The sequence below is a fragment of the Cydia fagiglandana genome, chromosome 5 (assembly GCF_963556715.1).
Source record: "Cydia fagiglandana chromosome 5, ilCydFagi1.1, whole genome shotgun sequence".
Taxonomy (NCBI): domain Eukaryota; kingdom Metazoa; phylum Arthropoda; class Insecta; order Lepidoptera; family Tortricidae; genus Cydia; species Cydia fagiglandana.
In genome coordinates this window covers 18,893,128-18,914,408 of record NC_085936.1, presented here as the reverse complement: position 1 = coordinate 18,914,408, position 21,281 = coordinate 18,893,128, and the positions used below count along the sequence as shown (strand labels likewise).

Genomic DNA, 21,281 nt, shown 5'->3' with positions numbered 1-21,281 from the left:
AAAGGCGTGCTCAGATATTAATGAGCACCTTGGCCGCTCAGATATATCTGATGGCGACTGTACGTCCGAAATTTTATTTTTTTCCTCAGAAGTGTGATGAAAAACAAGGCGCGTTACAGGAATTACGAATTCGTGTTTTAAGCTTTCGCCTTCGGCTTCGGGATTCAATTCACACTGGTTCGTAAATTCAAATATGACAAATAAAAATAAATGTCCCGACCATGGATTGAACCCAGGACCTACTTCATTGGCAACGTCTAGGTTGCAGTGTCTTACTTTTGGTTTGATATACTGAAGTAAAACTAGGTACTTTGTATTCTACTCCCATTTGAAAAATATTAGAAAAACCTTACCTGCAACACTAATCCCCACAAGATGATCGCAAGCACCTTCATATTTCATGAATATCCGTTTATAAATACGAGGCGTACGCGCGGCGCGAAGGTTCTTACACGCCGTACTTACGTTTCTTTAGTAGTCATTTAAGTACCTATTTTCCCAAACAAGACACGCGTCACGGAACAGCTGTATCAATATTTGCTGCAGCGTATATTAGCCATATTAATTAATAAGATTTTGCGCGCTGAAATAACCTAGTTTTTTGTAGGTCGACGTTTCTTTGGAGTAAGACGGTTTATTTCAGTGAATAAAGGAGTATTATTTAATAGTATTATTATTAAAATAATACTATTTTGGATACGAAAACAGGAGAGTATACCTAAATAAGATAACTGTGAAAAACTTTAGCTTTACGCTTGTGTGTTAAATCGTCTGTTTTTAATTTAAAGAAAATCAGTATAAACGTTCTGAATTAAAGAGTATCTCTTCAGAACCCGCTAAAACAAATACCTATAGATAAAGTCAGCAGCAAAAGTTGCTCTTATTCCCTTAACATTAAAGTCACGTCAAGATTATTTTGAATACCTGGCCCGCTTAGCAACTTCTGCTGCTGGCTGTACTCGGTAAATATCCCCGTTTTCAATAACACCTACTTATAGTACTTATTCTTTAAAAACATTGTACATAATAAATTACAATTTTAACAGTTGGAATAAAGAATGAAAACAACATTTTAAATGGGAGTTATTTTTTTATTCAAATGTTTGCTTACATGTAAAATAATTTATCACAAACTAGGTATATAAGTGCCAAAGATAAAGTGGCTCGATATTTCTCATTAAAATTTACTTAGGTTCAACTACAATGTAAACATTTACAAAATAAATTATTGTCAGTTGATTTGTACACTACATAAACTGACAAATTCCCATAGCCCTCGCTACACATTCACCCACATTTAGGGTCCCCCCACATCTAGCGTCTTTCGAGCGTCGGCGTCTAAAATTCTATGGCCGCTGCTCGACGCACCGTCGACGCAACTGCGCAGCGACGTCATTTTACATAGCGCTGACCAGACGCCGACAGACGCCGACGCTCGAAAGACGCTAGATGTGGGGGGGCCCTTACTTTTCAAGTTTTTACGCTCTTATATTATATTTTTATATAATTAATTTGTTGAAAATGGTTTAACTCCTGTATTAATAGCAACTGTAGGCAAAATACATTTAAAGTTAAGTCCTGTGCATACCGGATGCGTGTGCGTAAACATGCACGTGCGCGTTGTAATATACAGAACCTTATGATAGACGGCACACCGCTTGCGTGACGTGTGCGCACGATTTCAACATTTTATCGCACGCGCACGTGCACGTCTAAGCACGCGCAGCCGGTGTGATCTGGCCTTTAAGGTGAACCCTGTCGTGATAGCATATACCGCCTGAAGAAGGGCTCCCAATAAGTCAAAATCAATCCAAGCTGTCGCAATGCTTCTTCAGGTATTTAAATAAAAGTAAATTTGTAAATTTTCGGGTAGTTATAACATTTATTGGTTAACCAACCAAACCGCCTGGATGCGCGCCGCACTGAACGACCTGACTTTAACCTACATTGTTTGATCATGTAATGTTTTCAACTGGCTCAAGGAGCCATTTGAGGGTAGATTTTGTTTACCTACTTTTATTTAAATACCTAAAGGTACAGACTATAGGGAACGCAACGTGACTAAAGCTAAAGAGTAAAGACACAATATTCAGAGACTGGGTAGATGGAGTTAATTGATAAGTCGTAAGCCTTATTACAAACACATAAGGTTCACCGGTGGTCAGTTAATCCTTTGATCGCCAATGACGTCAACTACAGCCCAATTTCAACCTTCGTGCATTCAGACAAGGTTTAATGTCTGATTTAAATTATGATATTTATTACTAATTAAAGGATAGCTTGAATCAACTTATCATTCGATAGGTATCAGTGGCGGCGCGTCAAATAAAAGCCGATTCCCACCGGTTTGCCTGTTTTTGGCCATTTGAGCAGAGTTGTAAAGGAAATATGTATGCCCAATTAGCCGTGGCTTGCCTATGGATATGTTTGACGCGCCGCCACTGATAGGTATCTGGATGCCACAGAGCCACAACCGGCTTCAGATGTGTTACAAACTGCACTAATTGTTTTTTAGGTATTTAAAGGTAGGTAGGTTTAGATATATGACAGTCAGGTGGTTTTTATTAAAAAATAAAAAATTAACCGACTATAGTTCCAACAAAAGATATGTCATACACCTAAAGCATTCAATGTTTGTTATGGAAAAAGTTACAAATATGGTATACGTACATATTATCAATATTGGTGAGTATATGCCTTTTTGGTAGATTAGATATGATAAGTTATTGTGACATGACATGATATATAGACGAGTTTTAAAACTAGCATAATTGTAGTTTTTAATACGGTATTCAATTTAAAAAGCCCAATTTGAATGAAATGCAGAGATTCCTTGTCAATAAACTTTACACCTTAACCTTACACGACTTACAAATTGGCACTTTTTGAGCAAACATCACTCATCCTTAGTATCTAACATGCGTACCTAAATAACTTGCTTAAATCACAGACCTACCACACTACGCACCTTTTACAGAAAAAAAAAACATTTTTACCAAAGGTAGCATTATTTCATTTGTTACTTTATGCCATGGAAATAAAGTATAAAATTGTATACACTGCTCAGAGTAAACAACTTTACGTAAAATGAGAATACGTTATAAAAGATGAATACAACATTATATGATTCCCATCTGTACATAAGTGTGGTAAGATAGTAGTACAGTCGCCATCAGATATATGGGAGCGGCCGTGGTGTTCAAAAATATATCAACACGCACTCTAACGCCTTGACAATAGAGGCGTGTTCAGATATTTGTGAGCACCTTGGCCGCTCCGATATATCTGATGGCGACTATACAACTGTACTCTTAATTTTTACTCCGTTAAATTCATCTAATTTTTTCGTTAGCTTATTAAAAACAGTTCATAACAGAGTAAAGCTTGAATTATTTAGAATATATTCACAATAGATACACGTATAGGGCTTACAAGATATGTGTTATAAATTACATTTACATGATATCGATTTTCATAAGACAAAGTTAACTTTAGGATAAAATAAAAATAAATCTTGATTTTTTAATTATATAAATTTTTAAATATGATATATTATAAAATATTAAACTGTAAAATGATTAAAAACAAAGTAAAAACACATGTGGAATGTAACAAGTGCATCCACGGTGAGAATATTACAGCTTACTTTTAAATCTTATAATACTATAGGATATCACTAGGGTTATTGCTTTTCAAGAAGCGTCACACGTTACGTGAAGCAGCAATAATATTATTACACGATTACTTTTAGTTTGCGACTTACAGATAGTTTGAATGCTACCTAAGGTCAATGTGGCAAAAACCGTCTATAGAGGAAGACCGTCTACAGGCTCTTTGCGACGCTTTTAACTCTTGTACATAATTATACTCCACAGAAGGTCGATAGAGCATGAGTAAGCTTAGGTATACAAATATGAGAGTTCAGGCTCCAATTTCACCACGGCTACAATTGTCAGTGACATATTTCGAGAGTTGGACTGCGTTATGGAATAACGAACTAAGTTGTTCGTTATTCCATAACGCAGTCCAATTGTCAAGCGACAGGTGACATATTACAATTTTATAAAATATTTTCTATACAAATACAAACATGACAGGCAGTTTGCTACAATTGTATGTATTACAATTATGTTGTGAAATAAGATTTTTTTTTTCTAGTCGACATATTTGTAGAATTGTCGGTGAATCTTGACAGGAAATGAGGTATATATCGGAATTTCGTTACAATTGTAGTGTTTCTTGTGACAATTGTCATAAACTTAGCAAGAGAAATATCTGTTTTTTTCCGATATAATAAAGTTTTTTTTAATAATTCAATGATGGTGGCAAACAGGAATACGGCCCGCCCGATGGTAAGCGGTAACCGTAGCCCATTGATGCCTGTGACGTCAGCAACAGTGATGTTTTACAATTGTCGCACCTGTCACCCTGGTGAAATTGGGGCCTGGCCGTATGACGGTCTTTCTAACAATAAATTTGATATGACGGTTTTTTATTTTAATTAAATGTTTTGTTAAAGCAAAATTTGTATTTCCTAAAATATGCATGCACCTCTTTACTTAATATTTCGCTGACGAAAGTGTTGCAGCCATTATTTACGCATTTAACATGCAAAATGTGTGTTGTTAATATGTTAATAAAAATCACACATACCAAATTTTGGTTCTAGAATAGACTTTATGATTATCATATTAAGGTAGAAAATGAAATTAAAAACTTGTGTCTATCCCAAACCATAAGTAATCGTCGTATAAAATAAATATACGTTTCATACAATTACAATAGTTCATTCATATTATAATATTTATATGTTAATAACATTTTGCATATTGAAACACGTGACGTAATAGTGACGTTTATTAACGGAAATTTTCGTATTACTGTTGCTTGAATAACGTTAATAGTATTTATATTGATATTGAGCAACAGTACTATTTGAACTACTGGCCTTGTACGAAACTTTACTTGGCCACTTTTAAATACACTACGTACGTACCATAGTCGTATGTTTTATATTATTTTGATTTAACATGGTGACATGATAAAATATCATTTAATACAACCACCATTTTTTTTTAGATTTAGCTACCTATATAAAATTTTGTTTTTCGTACCTTTCCAACTTGTTTTAGACGATACAAATGCTTTCTGTAGAACCTAAATAATAGGTTATATTTATTCATTTGTATATAAGTAGGTATATAGAACAAAAACTTGATTAGGCGGTACCAATAGAATGAATTAAACGAGTTAAAGTTTTCTTAAGCTACAATGAAAATGGTAGTGTAAATATCAATGCATAATCTTTATAATTAAAGCGATGGGCAGTTTTTATCTACTTAAAAGTAATGATATCAAATAAACACATTCCTTAGTAAATATAAAATGATTTTCTTTTTTAAAAAACACGGTAAAACATATTACTTATGTTAAACATTTGAAATGCCGATAAATGATATTTCATAAAATGTGAAATATTTTGATTTTATATTTCGATGGTAAATACATTCTCTGATTTCGGTGTAATAACGAATTTACGTAAATAATAAAGTTCCGCCCCAACCCTTATCCTAACACTTACGTTATATTATTTCTTTAACGCGGTAGATTTAATAAATTTATGAATTCATTTAAAAACAGGAGATCACTCACGTTATACAGTTCTTCACTGACATCGTGACACGGGAAACGGGTGAGATATCTAACTATCCGCGTTACGTATTATTTCGCATAACCGTGCTCGACATTTCCGATATCTCGCAATAATGCGTCGGACATATACACGGCTACGCGGCGGTCCCCCGGCAAACTCATTCACCCATAACGGAGTCGAACAGTCTCACCCACTCATCGCGTCACGGCGACTCGACATCCTCGATGACGGTTTCGCGCGGCGGCGGCACCGGCGGCGTCGGCGCGAGGGGCGCCGCGCTCGCGGCCGCGGCGCGCGAGGGGGCTGCGGGGGCCCCGTCCCTCACGGGCGCCGCGGCCGGCGCGGGGCTCGCGGGGGCCGCGGGGGCCGCGGGGGCCGCGGGGGCCGCGGGGGCCGCGGGGGCCGCGGGGGCCGCGGGGGCCGCGGGGGCCGCGGGGGCCGCGGGGGCCGCGGGGGCCGCGGGGGCCGCGGGGGCGCGCGCCACGGGGGACACGTGGGCGACGTTGAGTTTCGGTAGCGGCGGGATGGGCGGGACGGATACCTCGCTCGGAGTGGCGCTGGACGTGGCCGAGGGGGAAGGAGTGAAGCCGTTGGCCATCCGCTGGTAGTGCGGCTTCCATTTGTTGGCCGGTGGCGTGTAGTTTAGGTGGTCGTATTCCATTTCTGAAAGAGAGTGGATTATAAAATAATAGCTAGTAAATTTCACTATAAATGGCCATAAAAAAATACAATAAGTACATATTTACTCATAAGTTGTATAACGAAACGGAATAATTGACAATTCGGTACACCAAATTTTGTAAACTTAACACTTCAAAGTTGTCTTTTTGAGTCAGGTCAGGATCCTAACTCACGGCTGACTTGAAGTACGATTGACTTTAAACATAGTAGACCCTTTTAATAGTACATTATTGTCGAGGCTCGGAAGTAGCTACTTGCAGGCTGAGGATTCGTTTTAAACGGACGACCTTGGGAGTCCGTTTAATTGAATCCGAAGCCAGCAAGTAGCCTTCTAGCCGAGTCATATATAGTGCTTTTCTCAAAAATGGTGCAAGAAATATAAATATCATAGAAATAATTTACAAAAGCAACATTCTTACGTATACATTTTCACAGAAAAAAGCCCTTGCCGCCTTTTTATTTTTTTAATAAAAAAATAGAAGTGTATTTTCTGCCGAAAATACGCCAACGTATTTGAGACAGCTAAATAGTCGCGGTACTAATCATCTGTTTGGCTGTTTAATGGGCCTGTGCCTTCATTTGATATGGCCATTTCAACTTTTAAAAAGTTTGGAACTCGACAAATAATGGAATTTGTATGCAACATTGCAGTCCCAAAATCGAGACTGCAATGTTTATAACTTTTTAATTTTTGACTGACCATAAACTACGCGCTTCGCGACCTATTTTTTAGACGGTAAAGTCGACTTTGCCGTCCATTTTTGAGAAAAATTGTATACAGTGCATCTAATTTAGACTCGAAAAGGATCAGCCACAAACACCAACGCTACAAAATGTATGACAAAAACACAAAAGCATACTACCTGTCCTGAAGGTTCGAGTTTTTACCAACTCTAGTTCCCTCTTCTAATTTGTTCGTCTCGAAAATCGTGTAAAAAAATAATAATAAACAAATCTTACCGTAGCCCTCTTTGTGTTTGATCTCATCGTACACGTGGTCCAGCTTATTGTCATCGATACAGTGGTACAGGTTCGGATTGGTCAGGTCCGCGTCCTTATTCTTGAGGCACGACAGCGGGTCATACGCTGTGGAACAAAAAATCAAGTTATTAGTTATTTTGATGCATAAAAAACAGTGTGACAGTTGTAATTTTTTTTTATTGATTAGTCAGTCCTAAGTATGCTAGGTAGCGCTAGTTACCAACACTTTTTGTATGATTTCCGCTCAGGCGATGTCTTATTAAGTTCTAATAAATCGTTAACGTCAGCTGCTGCTCCGTTGGTACATCGAGCAGGAGCCTAAAGGCTTCGTCACACAGGCGCGTTTTCCGGGCGGAGCGTGAGCGGGGCGCGCCGCAATTATACATATCCGCCCGGAAAACGCGCTTGTGTGACGGAACCTTAATATGTTAAAAAATAGTTTGATATATTCTCTCTATACATTTTCTTTGAGATATAATGTGTATAATATAATATGTAGTGTTGTATTTGGTTTTATTTTGATAAATTATGAGAACGCATGAATTTAATATGATTTATTATTACTTTAATTTTATTGATTAATTGTATATTTTTATACCGGGTGTGGCCTGTAATACGAGCAAAAAATTAAACCATACGCTGTACTCTTGATATTGACCAACATTTGTTCAGCGACTTTTAAAAATTACTTGTGGTTTGATTTTTAATACACTTTAAAGTTTATTCTAAGACGCAATGTATTGCGAATTATGTTATGTTTAAGGCGTGACAAGCAACGTCAATCACAATGATAATGGCGTGGCGATGGCGTCCATTGAAGATAATATTTATTTTATATGAAAAATAGGGAGTCTAAATACTTCATAATTTTTAAAAGTTGTTGAACAAAAGTGTCACCGTTTGAGGAGTACAATCTATGTTTTAATTATTTGCTCATGTTACAGGCCACACCCGGTATAACAAAGGCCTAACTTTGTATCACATTTAAAACAATAAATTACTATAAGGCCCTCAGCAGGTGTCAGTAAAACAATGATCCTTACAAATATAGTTGTACACGTGAACTTCTCCGATCATAATTGATCTTTTATACCATTATACCAAGGTAATATAAATTGTTATTCTGTTCAGTTTGCGTATGCAAATTACCCGTCTGTCTACATACATCAACGAGACACTGCGTTGTAATTTCTGTGACTAATTAAATTTAAACAACTACTTATTGAATCGATACATATTTTGCATACTAAGAGCAACACTTTTAATAGACCATCGTTAATACTTATGCGTTCGGAATAAGGTTTACGAATCGACGGTTAAAAGTGGGGAAGATTATATTTATATGTCTATTGACGTCACCATATTCATAAGAATCATAAGGCACAATGGCCTTACATGCGGGTCTAAATATAGTACATTTATATGAATAATAATCGTGATAAGTAGTAATAGTATATTGTCAGACATAGAAGTTTTTGGGGCAAAAGAAAGTGATTGACAAAATGAAATATCGACATGTCTGTCATCAACTCATCATGTTACCTTACCGTTATACTTGGATATTTATTACATTTTATAAGAAGATAGCTACCGCGAGATACATAACACGTTCTTTTGATATATAGTAGACGGGGTTGTCGAGTATTAGAGTCAGTACTTACGATCTGTAGACCCAGTGGGTCGATTCCGTAGCTTCTCCATAGTGGTGTTGCTGAGCTTGCTAAGGTTGTTGTGGATGTGGTTGGCGTTGTTCAAGAGCGTAGTCTCATCGCTGCGAGTCGAGCCTTGGTAGTAGTAGACGAGGTTATCGAAATGTAAAGTACTTACGATCAGTAGACCCAGTGGGTCTGTTCCGTAGTTTCTCCATAGTGGTGTTGCTGAGCTTGCTGAGGTTGTTGTGGATGTGGTTGGCGTTGTTCAAGAGCGTAGTCTCATCGCTGCGAGTCGAGCCTTGGTACGAGTAGACAGGATTATCGAAGTGTTGCTCTGCAAAACAGATTTACCCCATAAAATTATGTTTAGGCATGTGATGGACGCTGTTGTCCACATTGGTAAAGATATGATGGCGCAAAAATCGGTATTTAACAACTCCCAATGGAAAAAGACAGACGCTTTGTATAGCATTATCCATAATGTATCATTCGCCCGCTGCTAGTTTATCTAAGGCAACAAGGACACTTGCTGCTATATTTTTAGTATAAAACTTATGTACCATTTACTATTTCAGTGTTGCTCACTGTAATCGTGACGATTACGAAAATTGAAATCCTAAATTATGTTTTAGTCTCATTAGGCAAATGCGTATTTATATCAATTGGATGGTTATGCTAACGGGAATCGGGAGAATACATAGAAGACAAGGGAAACTATGTGTTGTCTATGTGTATGTATAGCAAGTAGGGCGATGAGTCGATGATATGTTAATTACCAGGTTGCGTGGCGGGATCTGCGGTGTAGTGGACGTGAGCTATTTCCCGCTTGAGGTTCTTGACTCGTTTGCGGTAGTAGAACAGCATGAGGGCTGCGGCGGCCAAGCATAGTAACAGTAGGATGACCATCGTCGCTGTTAGGCCAGCGTTGCTGCCTCCTACTGGAACAAAATAAAAAACTTAAACTTTTCGAGTTTGGGCGTCTATAAAAGTGCGTCCACGTCTGGCGAACGAGCTTCAAACGATAGTTAAATATACGTGCAGTACCGATATATCCATAATCTTGCTTAGCAATCCTGCACAGCGTCTCACGTGTGCAGAGAATTATAAATATAACGTTTGTGAATTCCGCTATGTGGTCTGTCCAATTTAAAGAATAGAAAACCTTATTAACACACGCAGCCGCGCACCGGGGGGTAGACCCAAATGCCCTCGGAGTAGACCTTATTACAAAAGGCATAAGGTTAACAGTGTAGGCGATGGTACTCTGTTACAGTCTGCTCCGAGGGCATCTGGGACTGTCACCCTACCTAAGGTTTTCTTTTTCTGTACATCGGTGGACCTTATGCCTTTCGTAATAAGGTCCACCGATGTACAGTTAGGAGTGTTGCTGTTTGTAGATGATACATACCCTCGGCCTTGTCGACCACTATGGCGTCCGAGGCGTGCGTGTCGCAGCTGTCGCCGATGAAGCCGCGGCGGCACACGCAGCCGCGCACCGGGTGGCAGTCCCAGTTGCCCTCGGGACACATGCAGGGCTCCATGCAGTGGTCGCCGAAGTAGCCTTCGGGGCAAACTGTGAAAGAAAGAAGGGTTTATAAGTCCGTCTTCAAAGGTACACGAGCGAGCAAAAAACAAATGATACATACAAAACATCAGGTATTGAAACTTTACGGTAATTATAGTCTGGCAAACCTAATTTGTCAGTAAATAAGAAGAAAATTAAACTACACTTATCTATGTTCTTTGAATGTTAGTACGGCTAATCCTTTGTGTATTGTTAAGTAAACCCGCTCGTGGTAATACGAGGTTTGCATAAAAATCGTTCGTTCACTTTACCCAGGTAATTATTGAATTACAACTGCTATAGAAATTGCAACAGGATTCAAAATGAACTAATGGATAAATATTTGCTAGGTGTGTGTGGTCCGTTCAACTCGCCGGCACTCGGCGGTACGGTTACTAAGTGCCGGCGAGTCGAACGCCACAGAACCAGTCTAAAATGTGTCATCGAGATGCGTAACAAAGGCACGTTATCGGAGAGCGCACATACACTGGTTTTTTCAGCGTTGGACTAGGCCGCGCTCAGGTGCCAATTAGAATAATTATGAACCTTTTTTGCAGGTAAGTAACACGTGCGGTACTTAACAATAGAAAAAAGACTGCTCATCCTCCGTCGGGGCCTGTTAGAAATCTACAAACTATAGTAAGGTTGACTCACACTGCGTGCAGTAGGCGCCGGTGTAGCCGGGCGGGCAGCGGCAGTAGCCGTCGTTGGGGCGGCAGGCGGCGGCGGCGGCGCAGCGGCACGGCTGCGAGCAGTCGCCGCCCCACCAGCCCGCCGGGCACGCTCCTACAGTAGTCCTTATCGTAATGTAGTAAGGTTAACTCACACTGCGTGCAGTAGGCGCCGGTGTAGCCGGGCGGGCAGCGGCAGTAGCCGTCGTTGGGGCGGCAGGCGGCGGCGGCGGCGCAGCGGCACGGCTGCGAGCAGTCGCCGCCCCACCAGCCCGCCGGGCACGCTCCTACAGTAGTCCTTATCGTAATGTAGTAAGGTTGACTCACACTGCGTGCAGTAGGCGCCGGTGTAGCCGGGCGGGCAGCGGCAGTAGCCGTCGTTGGGGCGGCAGGCGGCGGCGGCGGCGCAGCGGCACGGCTGCGAGCAGTCGCCGCCCCACCAGCCCGCCGGGCACGCTCCTACAGTAGTCCTTATCGTAATGTAGTAAGGTTAACTCACACTGCGTGCAGTAGGCGCCGGTGTAGCCGGGCGGGCAGCGGCAGTAGCCGTCGTTGGGGCGGCAGGCGGCGGCGGCGGCGCAGCGGCACGGCTGCGAGCAGTCGCCGCCCCACCAGCCCGCCGGGCACGCTCCTACAGTAGTCCTTATCGTAATGTAGTAAGGTTGACTCACACTGCGTGCAGTAGGCGCCGGTGTAGCCGGGCGGGCAGCGGCAGTAGCCGTCGTTGGGGCGGCAGGCGGCGGCGGCGGCGCAGCGGCACGGCTGCGAGCAGTCGCCGCCCCACCAGCCCGCCGGGCACGCTCCTACAGTAGTCCTTATCGTAATGTAGTAAGGTTGACTCACACTGCGTGCAGTAGGCGCCGGTGTAGCCGGGCGGGCAGCGGCAGTAGCCGTCGTTGGGGCGGCAGGCGGCGGCGGCGGCGCAGCGGCACGGCTGCGAGCAGTCGCCGCCCCACCAGCCCGCCGGGCACGCTCCTACAGTAGTCCTTATCGTAATGTAGTAAGGTTGACTCACACTGCGTGCAGTAGGCGCCGGTGTAGCCGGGCGGGCAGCGGCAGTAGCCGTCGTTGGGGCGGCAGGCGGCGGCGGCGGCGCAGCGGCACGGCTGCGAGCAGTCGCCGCCCCACCAGCCCGCCGGGCACGCTCCTACAGTAGTCCTTATCGTAATGTAGTAAGGTTAACTCACACTGCGTGCAGTAGGCGCCGGTGTAGCCGGGCGGGCAGCGGCAGTAGCCGTCGTTGGGGCGGCAGGCGGCGGCGGCGGCGCAGCGGCACGGCTGCGAGCAGTCGCCGCCCCACCAGCCCGCCGGGCACGCTCCTACAGTAGTCCTTATCGTAATGTAGTAAGGTTGACTCACACTGCGTGCAGTAGGCGCCGGTGTAGCCGGGCGGGCAGCGGCAGTAGCCGTCGTTGGGGCGGCAGGCGGCGGCGGCGGCGCAGCGGCACGGCTGCGAGCAGTCGCCGCCCCACCAGCCCGCCGGGCACGCTCCTACAGTAGTCCTTATCGTAATGTAGTAAGGTTGACTCACACTGCGTGCAGTAGGCGCCGGTGTAGCCGGGCGGGCAGCGGCAGTAGCCGTCGTTGGGGCGGCAGGCGGCGGCGGCGGCGCAGCGGCACGGCTGCGAGCAGTCGCCGCCCCACCAGCCCGCCGGGCACGCTCCTACAGTAGTCCTTATCGTAATGTAGTAAGGTTGACTCACACTGCGTGCAGTAGGCGCCGGTGTAGCCGGGCGGGCAGCGGCAGTAGCCGTCGTTGGGGCGGCAGGCGGCGGCGGCGGCGCAGCGGCACGGCTGCGAGCAGTCGCCGCCCCACCAGCCCGCCGGGCACGCTCCTACAGTAGTCCTTATCGTAATGTAGTAAGGTTGACTCACACTGCGTGCAGTAGGCGCCGGTGTAGCCGGGCGGGCAGCGGCAGTAGCCGTCGTTGGGGCGGCAGGCGGCGGCGGCGGCGCAGCGGCACGGCTGCGAGCAGTCGCCGCCCCGCCAGCCCGCCGGGCACGCTCCTACAGTAGTCCTTATCGTAATGTAGTAAGGTTGACTCACACTGCGTGCAGTAGGCGCCGGTGTAGCCGGGCGGGCAGCGGCAGTAGCCGTCGTTGGGGCGGCAGGCGGCGGCGGCGGCGCAGCGGCACGGCTGCGAGCAGTCGCCGCCCCACCAGCCCGCCGGGCACGCTCCTACAGTAGTCCTTATCGTAATGTAGTAAGGTTGACTCACACTGCGTGCAGTAGGCGCCGGTGTAGCCGGGCGGGCAGCGGCAGTAGCCGTCGTTGGGGCGGCAGGCGGCGGCGGCGGCGCAGCGGCACGGCTGCGAGCAGTCGCCGCCCCACCAGCCCGCCGGGCACGCTCCTACTGTAGTCCTTATCGTAATGTAGTAAGGTTGACTCACACTGCGTGCAGTAGGCGCCGGTGTAGCCGGGCGGGCAGCGGCAGTAGCCGTCGTTGGGGCGGCAGGCGGCGGCGGCGGCGCAGCGGCACGGCTGCGAGCAGTCGCCGCCCCACCAGCCCGCCGGGCACGCTCCTACAGTAGTCCTTATCGTAATGTAGTAAGGTTGACTCACACTGCGTGCAGTAGGCGCCGGTGTAGCCGGGCGGGCAGCGGCAGTAGCCGTCGTTGGGGCGGCAGGCGGCGGCGGCGGCGCAGCGGCACGGCTGCGAGCAGTCGCCGCCCCACCAGCCCGCCGGGCACGCTCCTACAGTAGTCCTTATCGTAATGTAGTAAGGTTGACTCACAATGCGTGCAGTAGGCGCCGGTGTAGCCGGGCGGGCAGCGGCAGTAGCCGTCGTTGGGGCGGCAGGCGGCGGCGGCGGCGCAGCGGCACGGCTGCGAGCAGTCGCCGCCCCACCAGCCCGCCGGGCACGCTCCTACAGTAGTCCTTATCGTAATGTAGTAAGGTTGACTCACACTGCGTGCAGTAGGCGCCGGTGTAGCCGGGCGGGCAGCGGCAGTAGCCGTCGTTGGGGCGGCAGGCGGCGGCGGCGGCGCAGCGGCACGGCTGCGAGCAGTCGCCGCCCCACCAGCCCGCCGGGCACGCTCCTACAGTAGTCCTTATCGTAATGTAGTAAGGTTGACTCACACTGCGTGCAGTAGGCGCCGGTGTAGCCGGGCGGGCAGCGGCAGTAGCCGTCGTTGGGGCGGCAGGCGGCGGCGGCGGCGCAGCGGCACGGCTGCGAGCAGTCGCCGCCCCACCAGCCCGCCGGGCACGCTCCTACTGTAGTCCTTATCGTAATGTAGTAAGGTTGACTCACACTGCGTGCAGTAGGCGCCGGTGTAGCCGGGCGGGCAGCGGCAGTAGCCGTCGTTGGGGCGGCAGGCGGCGGCGGCGGCGCAGCGGCACGGCTGCGAGCAGTCGCCGCCCCACCAGCCCGCCGGGCACGCTCCTACAGTAGTCCTTATCGTAATGTAGTAAGGTTGACTCACAATGCGTGCAGTAGGCGCCGGTGTAGCCGGGCGGGCAGCGGCAGTAGCCGTCGTTGGGGCGGCAGGCGGCGGCGGCGCAGCGGCACGGCTGCGAGCAGTCGCCGCCCCACCAGCCCGCCGGGCACGCTCCTACAGTAGTCCTTATCGTAATGTAGTAAGGTTGACTCACACTGCGTGCAGTAGGCGCCGGTGTAGCCGGGCGGGCAGCGGCAGTAGCCGTCGTTGGGGCGGCAGGCGGCGGCGGCGGCGCAGCGGCACGGCTGCGAGCAGTCGCCGCCCCACCAGCCCGCCGGGCACGCTCCTACAGTAGTCCTTATCGTAATGTAGTAAGGTTGACTCACACTGCGTGCAGTAGGCGCCGGTGTAGCCGGGCGGGCAGCGGCAGTAGCCGTCGTTGGGGCGGCAGGCGGCGGCGGCGGCGCAGCGGCACGGCTGCGAGCAGTCGCCGCCCCACCAGCCCGCCGGGCACGCTCCTAGTGTAGTCCTTATCGTAATGTAGTAAGGTTGACTCACACTGCGTGCAGTAGGCGCCGGTGTAGCCGGGCGGGCAGCGGCAGTAGCCGTCGTTGGGGCGGCAGGCGGCGGCGGCGGCGCAGCGGCACGGCTGCGAGCAGTCGCCGCCCCACCAGCCCGCCGGGAACGCTCCTACAGTAGTCCTTATCGTAATGTAGTAAGGTTGACTCACACTGCGTGCAGTAGGCGCCGGTGTAGCCGGGCGGGCAGCGGCAGTAGCCGTCGTTGGGGCGGCAGGCGGCGGCGGCGGCGCAGCGGCACGGCTGCGAGCAGTCGCCGCCCCACCAGCCCGCCGGGCACGCTCCTACAGTAGTCCTTATCGTAATGTAGTAAGGTTGACTCACACTGCGTGCAGTAGGCGCCGGTGTAGCCGGGCGGGCAGCGGCAGTAGCCGTCGTTGGGGCGGCAGGCGGCGGCGGCGGCGCAGCGGCACGGCTGCGAGCAGTCGCCGCCCCACCAGCCCGCCGGGCACGCTCCTACAGTAGTCCTTATCGTAATGTAGTAAGGTTGACTCACACTGCGTGCAGTAGGCGCCGGTGTAGCCGGGCGGGCAGCGGCAGTAGCCGTCGTTGGGGCGGCAGGCGGCGGCGGCGGCGCAGCGGCACGGCTGCGAGCAGTCGCCGCCCCACCAGCCCGCCGGGCACGCTCCTACAGTAGTCCTTATCGTAATGTAGTAAGGTTGACTCACACTGCGTGCAGTAGGCGCCGGTGTAGCCGGGCGGGCAGCGGCAGTAGCCGTCGTTGGGGCGGCAGGCGGCGGCGGCGGCGCAGCGGCACGGCTGCGAGCAGTCGCCGCCCCACCAGCCCGCCGGGCACGCTCCTACAGTAGTCCTTATCGTAATGTAGTAAGGTTGACTCACACTGCGTGCAGTAGGCGCCGGTGTAGCCGGGCGGGCAGCGGCAGTAACCGTCGTTGGGGCGGCAGGCGGCGGCGGCGGCGCAGCGGCACGGCTGCGAGCAGTCGCCGCCCCACCAGCCCGCCGGGCACGCTCCTACAGTAGTCCTTATCGTAATGTAGTAAGGTTGACTCACACTGCGTGCAGTAGGCGCCGGTGTAGCCGGGCGGGCAGCGGCAGTAGCCGTCGTTGGGGCGGCAGGCGGCGGCGGCGGCGCAGCGGCACGGCTGCGAGCAGTCGCCGCCCCACCAGCCCGCCGGGCACGCTCCTACAGTAGTCCTTATCGTAATGTAGTAAGGTTGACTCACACTGCGTGCAGTAGGCGCCGGTGTAGCCGGGCGGGCAGCGGCAGTAGCCGTCGTTGGGGCGGCAGGCGGCGGCGGCGGCGCAGCGGCACGGCTGCGAGCAGTCGCCGCCCCACCAGCCCGCCGGGCACGCTCCTACAGTAGTCCTTATCGTAATGTAGTAAGGTTGACTCACACTGCGTGCAGTAGGCGCCGGTGTAGCCGGGCGGGCAGCGGCAGTAGCCGTCGTTGGGGCGGCAGGCGGCGGCGGCGGCGCAGCGGCACGGCTGCGAGCAGTCGCCGCCCCACCAGCCCGCCGGGCACGCTCCTACAGTAGTCCTTATCGTAATGTAGTAAGGTTGACTCACACTGCGTGCAGTAGGCGCCGGTGTAGCCGGGCGGGCAGCGGCAGTAGCCGTCGTTGGGGCGGCAGGCGGCGGCGGCGGCGCAGCGGCACGGCTGCGAGCAGTCGCCGCCCCACCAGCCCGCCGGGCACGCTCCTACAGTAGTCCTTATCGTAATGTAGTAAGGTTGACTCACACTGCGTGCAGTAGGCGCCGGTGTAGCCGGGCGGGCAGCGGCAGTAGCCGTCGTTGGGGCGGCAGGCGGCGGCGGCGGCGCAGCGGCACGGCTGCGAGCAGTCGCCGCCCCACCAGCCCGCCGGGCACGCTCCTACTGTAGTCCTTATCGTAATGTAGTAAGGTTGACTCACACTGCGTGCAGTAGGCGCCGGTGTAGCCGGGCGGGCAGCGGCAGTAGCCGTCGTTGGGGCGGCAGGCGGCGGCGGCGGCGCAGCGGCACGGCTGCGAGCAGTCGCCGCCCCACCAGCCCGCCGGGCACGCTCCTACAGTAGTCCTTATCGTAATGTAGTAAGGTTGACTCACACTGCGTGCAGTAGGCGCCGGTGTAGCCGGGCGGGCAGCGGCAGTAGCCGTCGTTGGGGCGGCAGGCGGCGGCGGCGGCGCAGCGGCACGGCTGCGAGCAGTCGCCGCCCCACCAGCCCGCCGGGCACGCTCCTACAGTAGTCCTTATCGTAATGTAGTAAGGTTGACTCACACTGCGTGCAGTAGGCGCCGGTGTAGCCGGGCGGGCAGCGGCAGTAGCCGTCGTTGGGGCGGCAGGCGGCGGCGGCGGCGCAGCGGCACGGCTGCGAGCAGTCGCCGCCCCACCAGCCCGCCGGGCACGCTCCTACAGTAGTCCTTATCGTAATGTAGTAAGGTTGACTCACACTGCGTGCAGTAGGCGCCGGTGTAGCCGGGCGGGCAGCGGCAGTAGCCGTCGTTGGGGCGGCAGGCGGCGGCGGCGGCGCAGCGGCACGGCTGCGAGCAGTCGCCGCCCCACCAGCCCGCCGGGCACGCTCCTACTGTAGTCCTTATCGTAATGTAGTAAGGTTGACTCACACTGCGTGCAGTAGGCGCCGGTGTAGCCGGGCGGGCAGCGGCAGTAGCCGTCGTTGGGGCGGCAGGCGGCGGCGGCGGCGCAGCGGCACGGCTGCGAGCAGTCGCCGCCCCACCAGCCCGCCGGGCACGCTCCTACTGTAGTCCTTATCGTAATGTAGTAAGGTTGACTCACACTGCGTGCAGTAGGCGCCGGTGTAGCCGGGCGGGCAGCGGCAGTAGCCGTCGTTGGGGCGGCAGGCGGCGGCGGCGGCGCAGCGGCACGGCTGCGAGCAGTCGCCGCCCCGCCAGCCCGCCGGGCACGCTCCTACTGTAGTCCTTATCGTAATGTAGTAAGGTTGACTCACACTGCGTGCAGTAGGCGCCGGTGTAGCCGGGCGGGCAGCGGCAGTAGCCGTCGTTGGGGCGGCAGGCGGCGGCGGCGGCGCAGCGGCACGGCTGCGAGCAGTCGCCGCCCCACCAGCCCGCCGGGCACGCCTCGTCGCACACCCGCCCGCGCCAGCCCGGCGGGCACTGGCACGCCCCTACAATGTTACACGGGTTACGTTAGACTAACATCACATTAGTAAAGTTAGGAGGTGGAGTACCTCTACCTAACTTACCGATAAACAGAAGCACTGGCTTCGTTTTTCAATTTGAAAACACACATAAAAGTTCAAAATACATTGTTTAGATAATAGGCTAGAGTTGTGTTAAGACTGTCTGGATGACAGATTTAAATACTAAGAGCGGGCAATGTCCGTTCCGTATACACACAGGTAAAAAATATAGTGATAAAAAATCTGAAATAGCGAAAATAGATTCATACTTATACAGACTATTGTTTAGTGGGTGGCTTATCCCTAAGATGCCAAGCTGTTTCTTTCAGTTCAGAAAGTACCGGACACGGATATTCGCAGGCTGCACCCGTGTAACCGCTATGACAAGTGTACACGAACATATCAGTGACATGGTGACAGTCGGCGCCGTTCTTGTAAGCTCACTTCTGTTGGTATTTGAGGCCGAAAGTGCCGAGCGGACACGGGTATTCGCAGGCGGCACCTGTGTAACCGCTGTGTCAAGTCTAGACGAACTTACCAGTGACATGGTGACAGTCGGCACCGTTCTTGCAAGCGCATTTCTCCTGACAGTTGAGGCCAAAAGTCCCGAGTGGACACGGGTATTCGCAAGCCGCACCCGTGTACCCGCTGGGACAAGCGTACACGCCTGTCACTGGGTCACATGTTGTGTTACCTAAGAAAAAGCAAATTAATCAAAAAAATAGTAATTTATTTTTAACTGACTAGTAGGCCAAGCAATAAGAAGTTATAGAGGGAAATGCTAGGAACACAATTTTTGACTCCGTAGCTTTGTTTGGACTAGTTAGGAGGTGAACATATCGAAAGTCCCCGGCCGTAGCCCCGGTGCTGGGGGGTAGAGGGGGGAAAGAAGGTCTAATTTTTCGGTATTTCACTTATATCTCGGAAACTTTGCGTCTTAGCGACATGACTACTTAGACAAACCAAAAGCTGATAAAATTTGTTACAAGTTTTATTCAGCCAAGTTTTTCGATATCTTGAATAGTTTTTGAGATATCCGCTCTTGAAAGTTTATTTAGGGCTTTCAAATTTATCTTGGTATCTACATTCGTGAAGCTCTTAGGCCGTGTTTGGTATCATTTTCGTATAAATCGGGGCTTTTTCCTTCATTTTTAGTATCACATTGACACCATTCCTAAGAAATAACATATAAACTTTAAACAAATACCTTTTTTTTTCAATTCCTCTTCACGCTTAAACCGCTCAACCGATTTAATTGAAATTTGGTATACAGATATTTCGAGACCCAAGACAGGACATAAGATACTTTTTATCTCAATAATCATCCTTTAAAGTTGTGAAATGGAGTATGGGGGGAATTCAACTTTGTCGACGAAACTGAATTCCTGAGGTTAATACTGCTTAAGGTAAGGTTTGAAGTCATGTTTGGTATCATTTTCATCTAAATCACAGATGTATACCACCCTAAATTTCATCTAAACCAGTTCAGCGGTTATTGTCTCCCCACACAAACTTCCACCCCACTTTTCACACCCTCAAAAGATGTTTTTGGTTATAAAAACTATCTTATGTCCTGTGTCGAGACTGAAACTATTTCTATACCAAATTTCAACGAAATTGGTTCATCGGTTTGAGCGTGAAGAGGGATATAAAAAAATATGTTTTTTTAAATTTTGGTTTTACTTCGAAATAGTGTCAATGTGATACCATAAATGAATTCAGCATCCCCGATTTATACGAAAATGATACCAAACATGGCCTAACAGCTTCACTGATGTAGATATCAAGATAAAATTAAAATCCCTAAATAAACTTTCAAGAGCGGGTATCTCAAAAACTATTCAAGATATCGAAAAACTTGACTGGATAAAACTTGTTACTAATTTTATCAGCTTTCGGTTTGTCTTAGTAGTCATGTCGCTAAGACGCAAAGTTTCCAAGATATCAATGAAAAACCGAAAAATTCGACCTTCTTTCCCCCCTCTACCCCCCAGCACCGGGGCTACAGGCGGGGACTTTTGATATGTTCACCTCCTAACTAGTCCAAACAAAGTTATGGAGTCAAAAATTGTGTTCCTAGCATTTCCCTCTACAACGTTTTTTGAGCATTCATTTCCTGACCTATAGGTACAATTCTGCTCATGATATTCACTTTTTACTATGTGGCTGTGTTGTTTTGGCAACAATAATGCATTACGTAACTAGTTTTTTAAATCTTTGTGGTCCTATAACGAATTATTTATAAACATGTTACCAATTGTTGCTAATACTGTATAACACGCTGTTATACAATTAGGTCATTGTTTTCGCACTAGGCAATACCGCGAAATAGGTAAAAAAGAATAGAGCGACAAACGATTTAGAAACAGTGTCTTTGCCTTAACTATAAATTTAACATATACAATAACACCAGAGAAAGGTCAAAAAAAGGTAAAAATTAACTGAATATCGTCTTGAGTTAGTAATCAAAATGTAAAAAGCAAAAAAGAACATCACACAACTACGCGTTTTAATGGACGCTACGCAGGTAAAAAATATAAAGGGACGCTACTGATAAATTAAAATAAGCGAAAATTCGTCACGTGCACGGTGCATCTACTTTTAATATTATACTTTTCACGCCACTGTTCGGAAATGTGGCAATAGATGGTCTAAAACCAAGCTGGAAAGTAGGCAATAGCTGTAGCACCTGAACTACCACTACTACAATGTTTCATTGTTATCATCATCTGTCATTGGTGACAGTTCGCTACAGCAATGAGTATAATTTAAAACATAAAAACAATAAAAGGTCTTTTTTGCGCAACTTTTTCCTTCAAAAATATAATTAGGTTATTTATAGAACCAATTTCTTGTTTAAAAAAAAAGAAATGTCAAAACCATTCACTTCATTTTTTTTAACAATTATCCATTCAGTTCACGCTTAAGGCGTTTTTTACTTTTATAGCTGTTTGTGTTTTTTTTTTAGCAAAAACGCTTCTAATTTTAGAGTCGGTTTGAAGCAAATAACAGAAAAACGCCTCTTAA

General features: G+C 48.9%; 1 protein-coding gene and 1 long non-coding RNA gene across 3 annotated transcripts in view; one reads left to right on the top strand and one right to left on the bottom strand.

The window, feature by feature from the left end:
* Window positions 1–1,469: 1,469 nt before the first annotated feature.
* Window positions 1,470–5,977, top strand: LOC134664660 (uncharacterized). Of its 2 annotated transcripts, XR_010098273.1 has the most exons (4): window positions 1,470–1,817; window positions 2,035–2,304; window positions 2,449–3,971; window positions 4,026–5,977. It is a non-coding gene; the product is annotated as an uncharacterized LOC134664660 (long non-coding RNA). The 2 variants fall into 2 exon arrangements; XR_010098272.1 differs by having other exon boundaries at window positions 1,470–2,304.
* Window positions 5,978–6,068: 91 nt separating this feature from the next.
* LOC134664754 (protein draper) overlaps window positions 6,069–21,281 on the bottom strand; it is a gene marked incomplete at its 3' end in the record, with an annotated part of 48,148 nt that continues 32,935 nt past the window's right edge. Inside the window, exons 13-19 of the mRNA XM_063521499.1 lie at window positions 18,793–18,948; window positions 18,063–18,239; window positions 10,376–10,540; window positions 9,744–9,902; window positions 9,143–9,301; window positions 7,295–7,420; window positions 6,069–6,316 (exon numbers count right to left, since the gene is read on the bottom strand). Coding sequence (XP_063377569.1) covers window positions 6,069–6,316; window positions 7,295–7,420; window positions 9,143–9,301; window positions 9,744–9,902; window positions 10,376–10,540; window positions 18,063–18,239; window positions 18,793–18,948 — 1,190 coding nt within the window. The remainder of the gene's footprint in view (window positions 6,317–7,294; window positions 7,421–9,142; window positions 9,302–9,743; window positions 9,903–10,375; window positions 10,541–18,062; window positions 18,240–18,792; window positions 18,949–21,281) is intronic.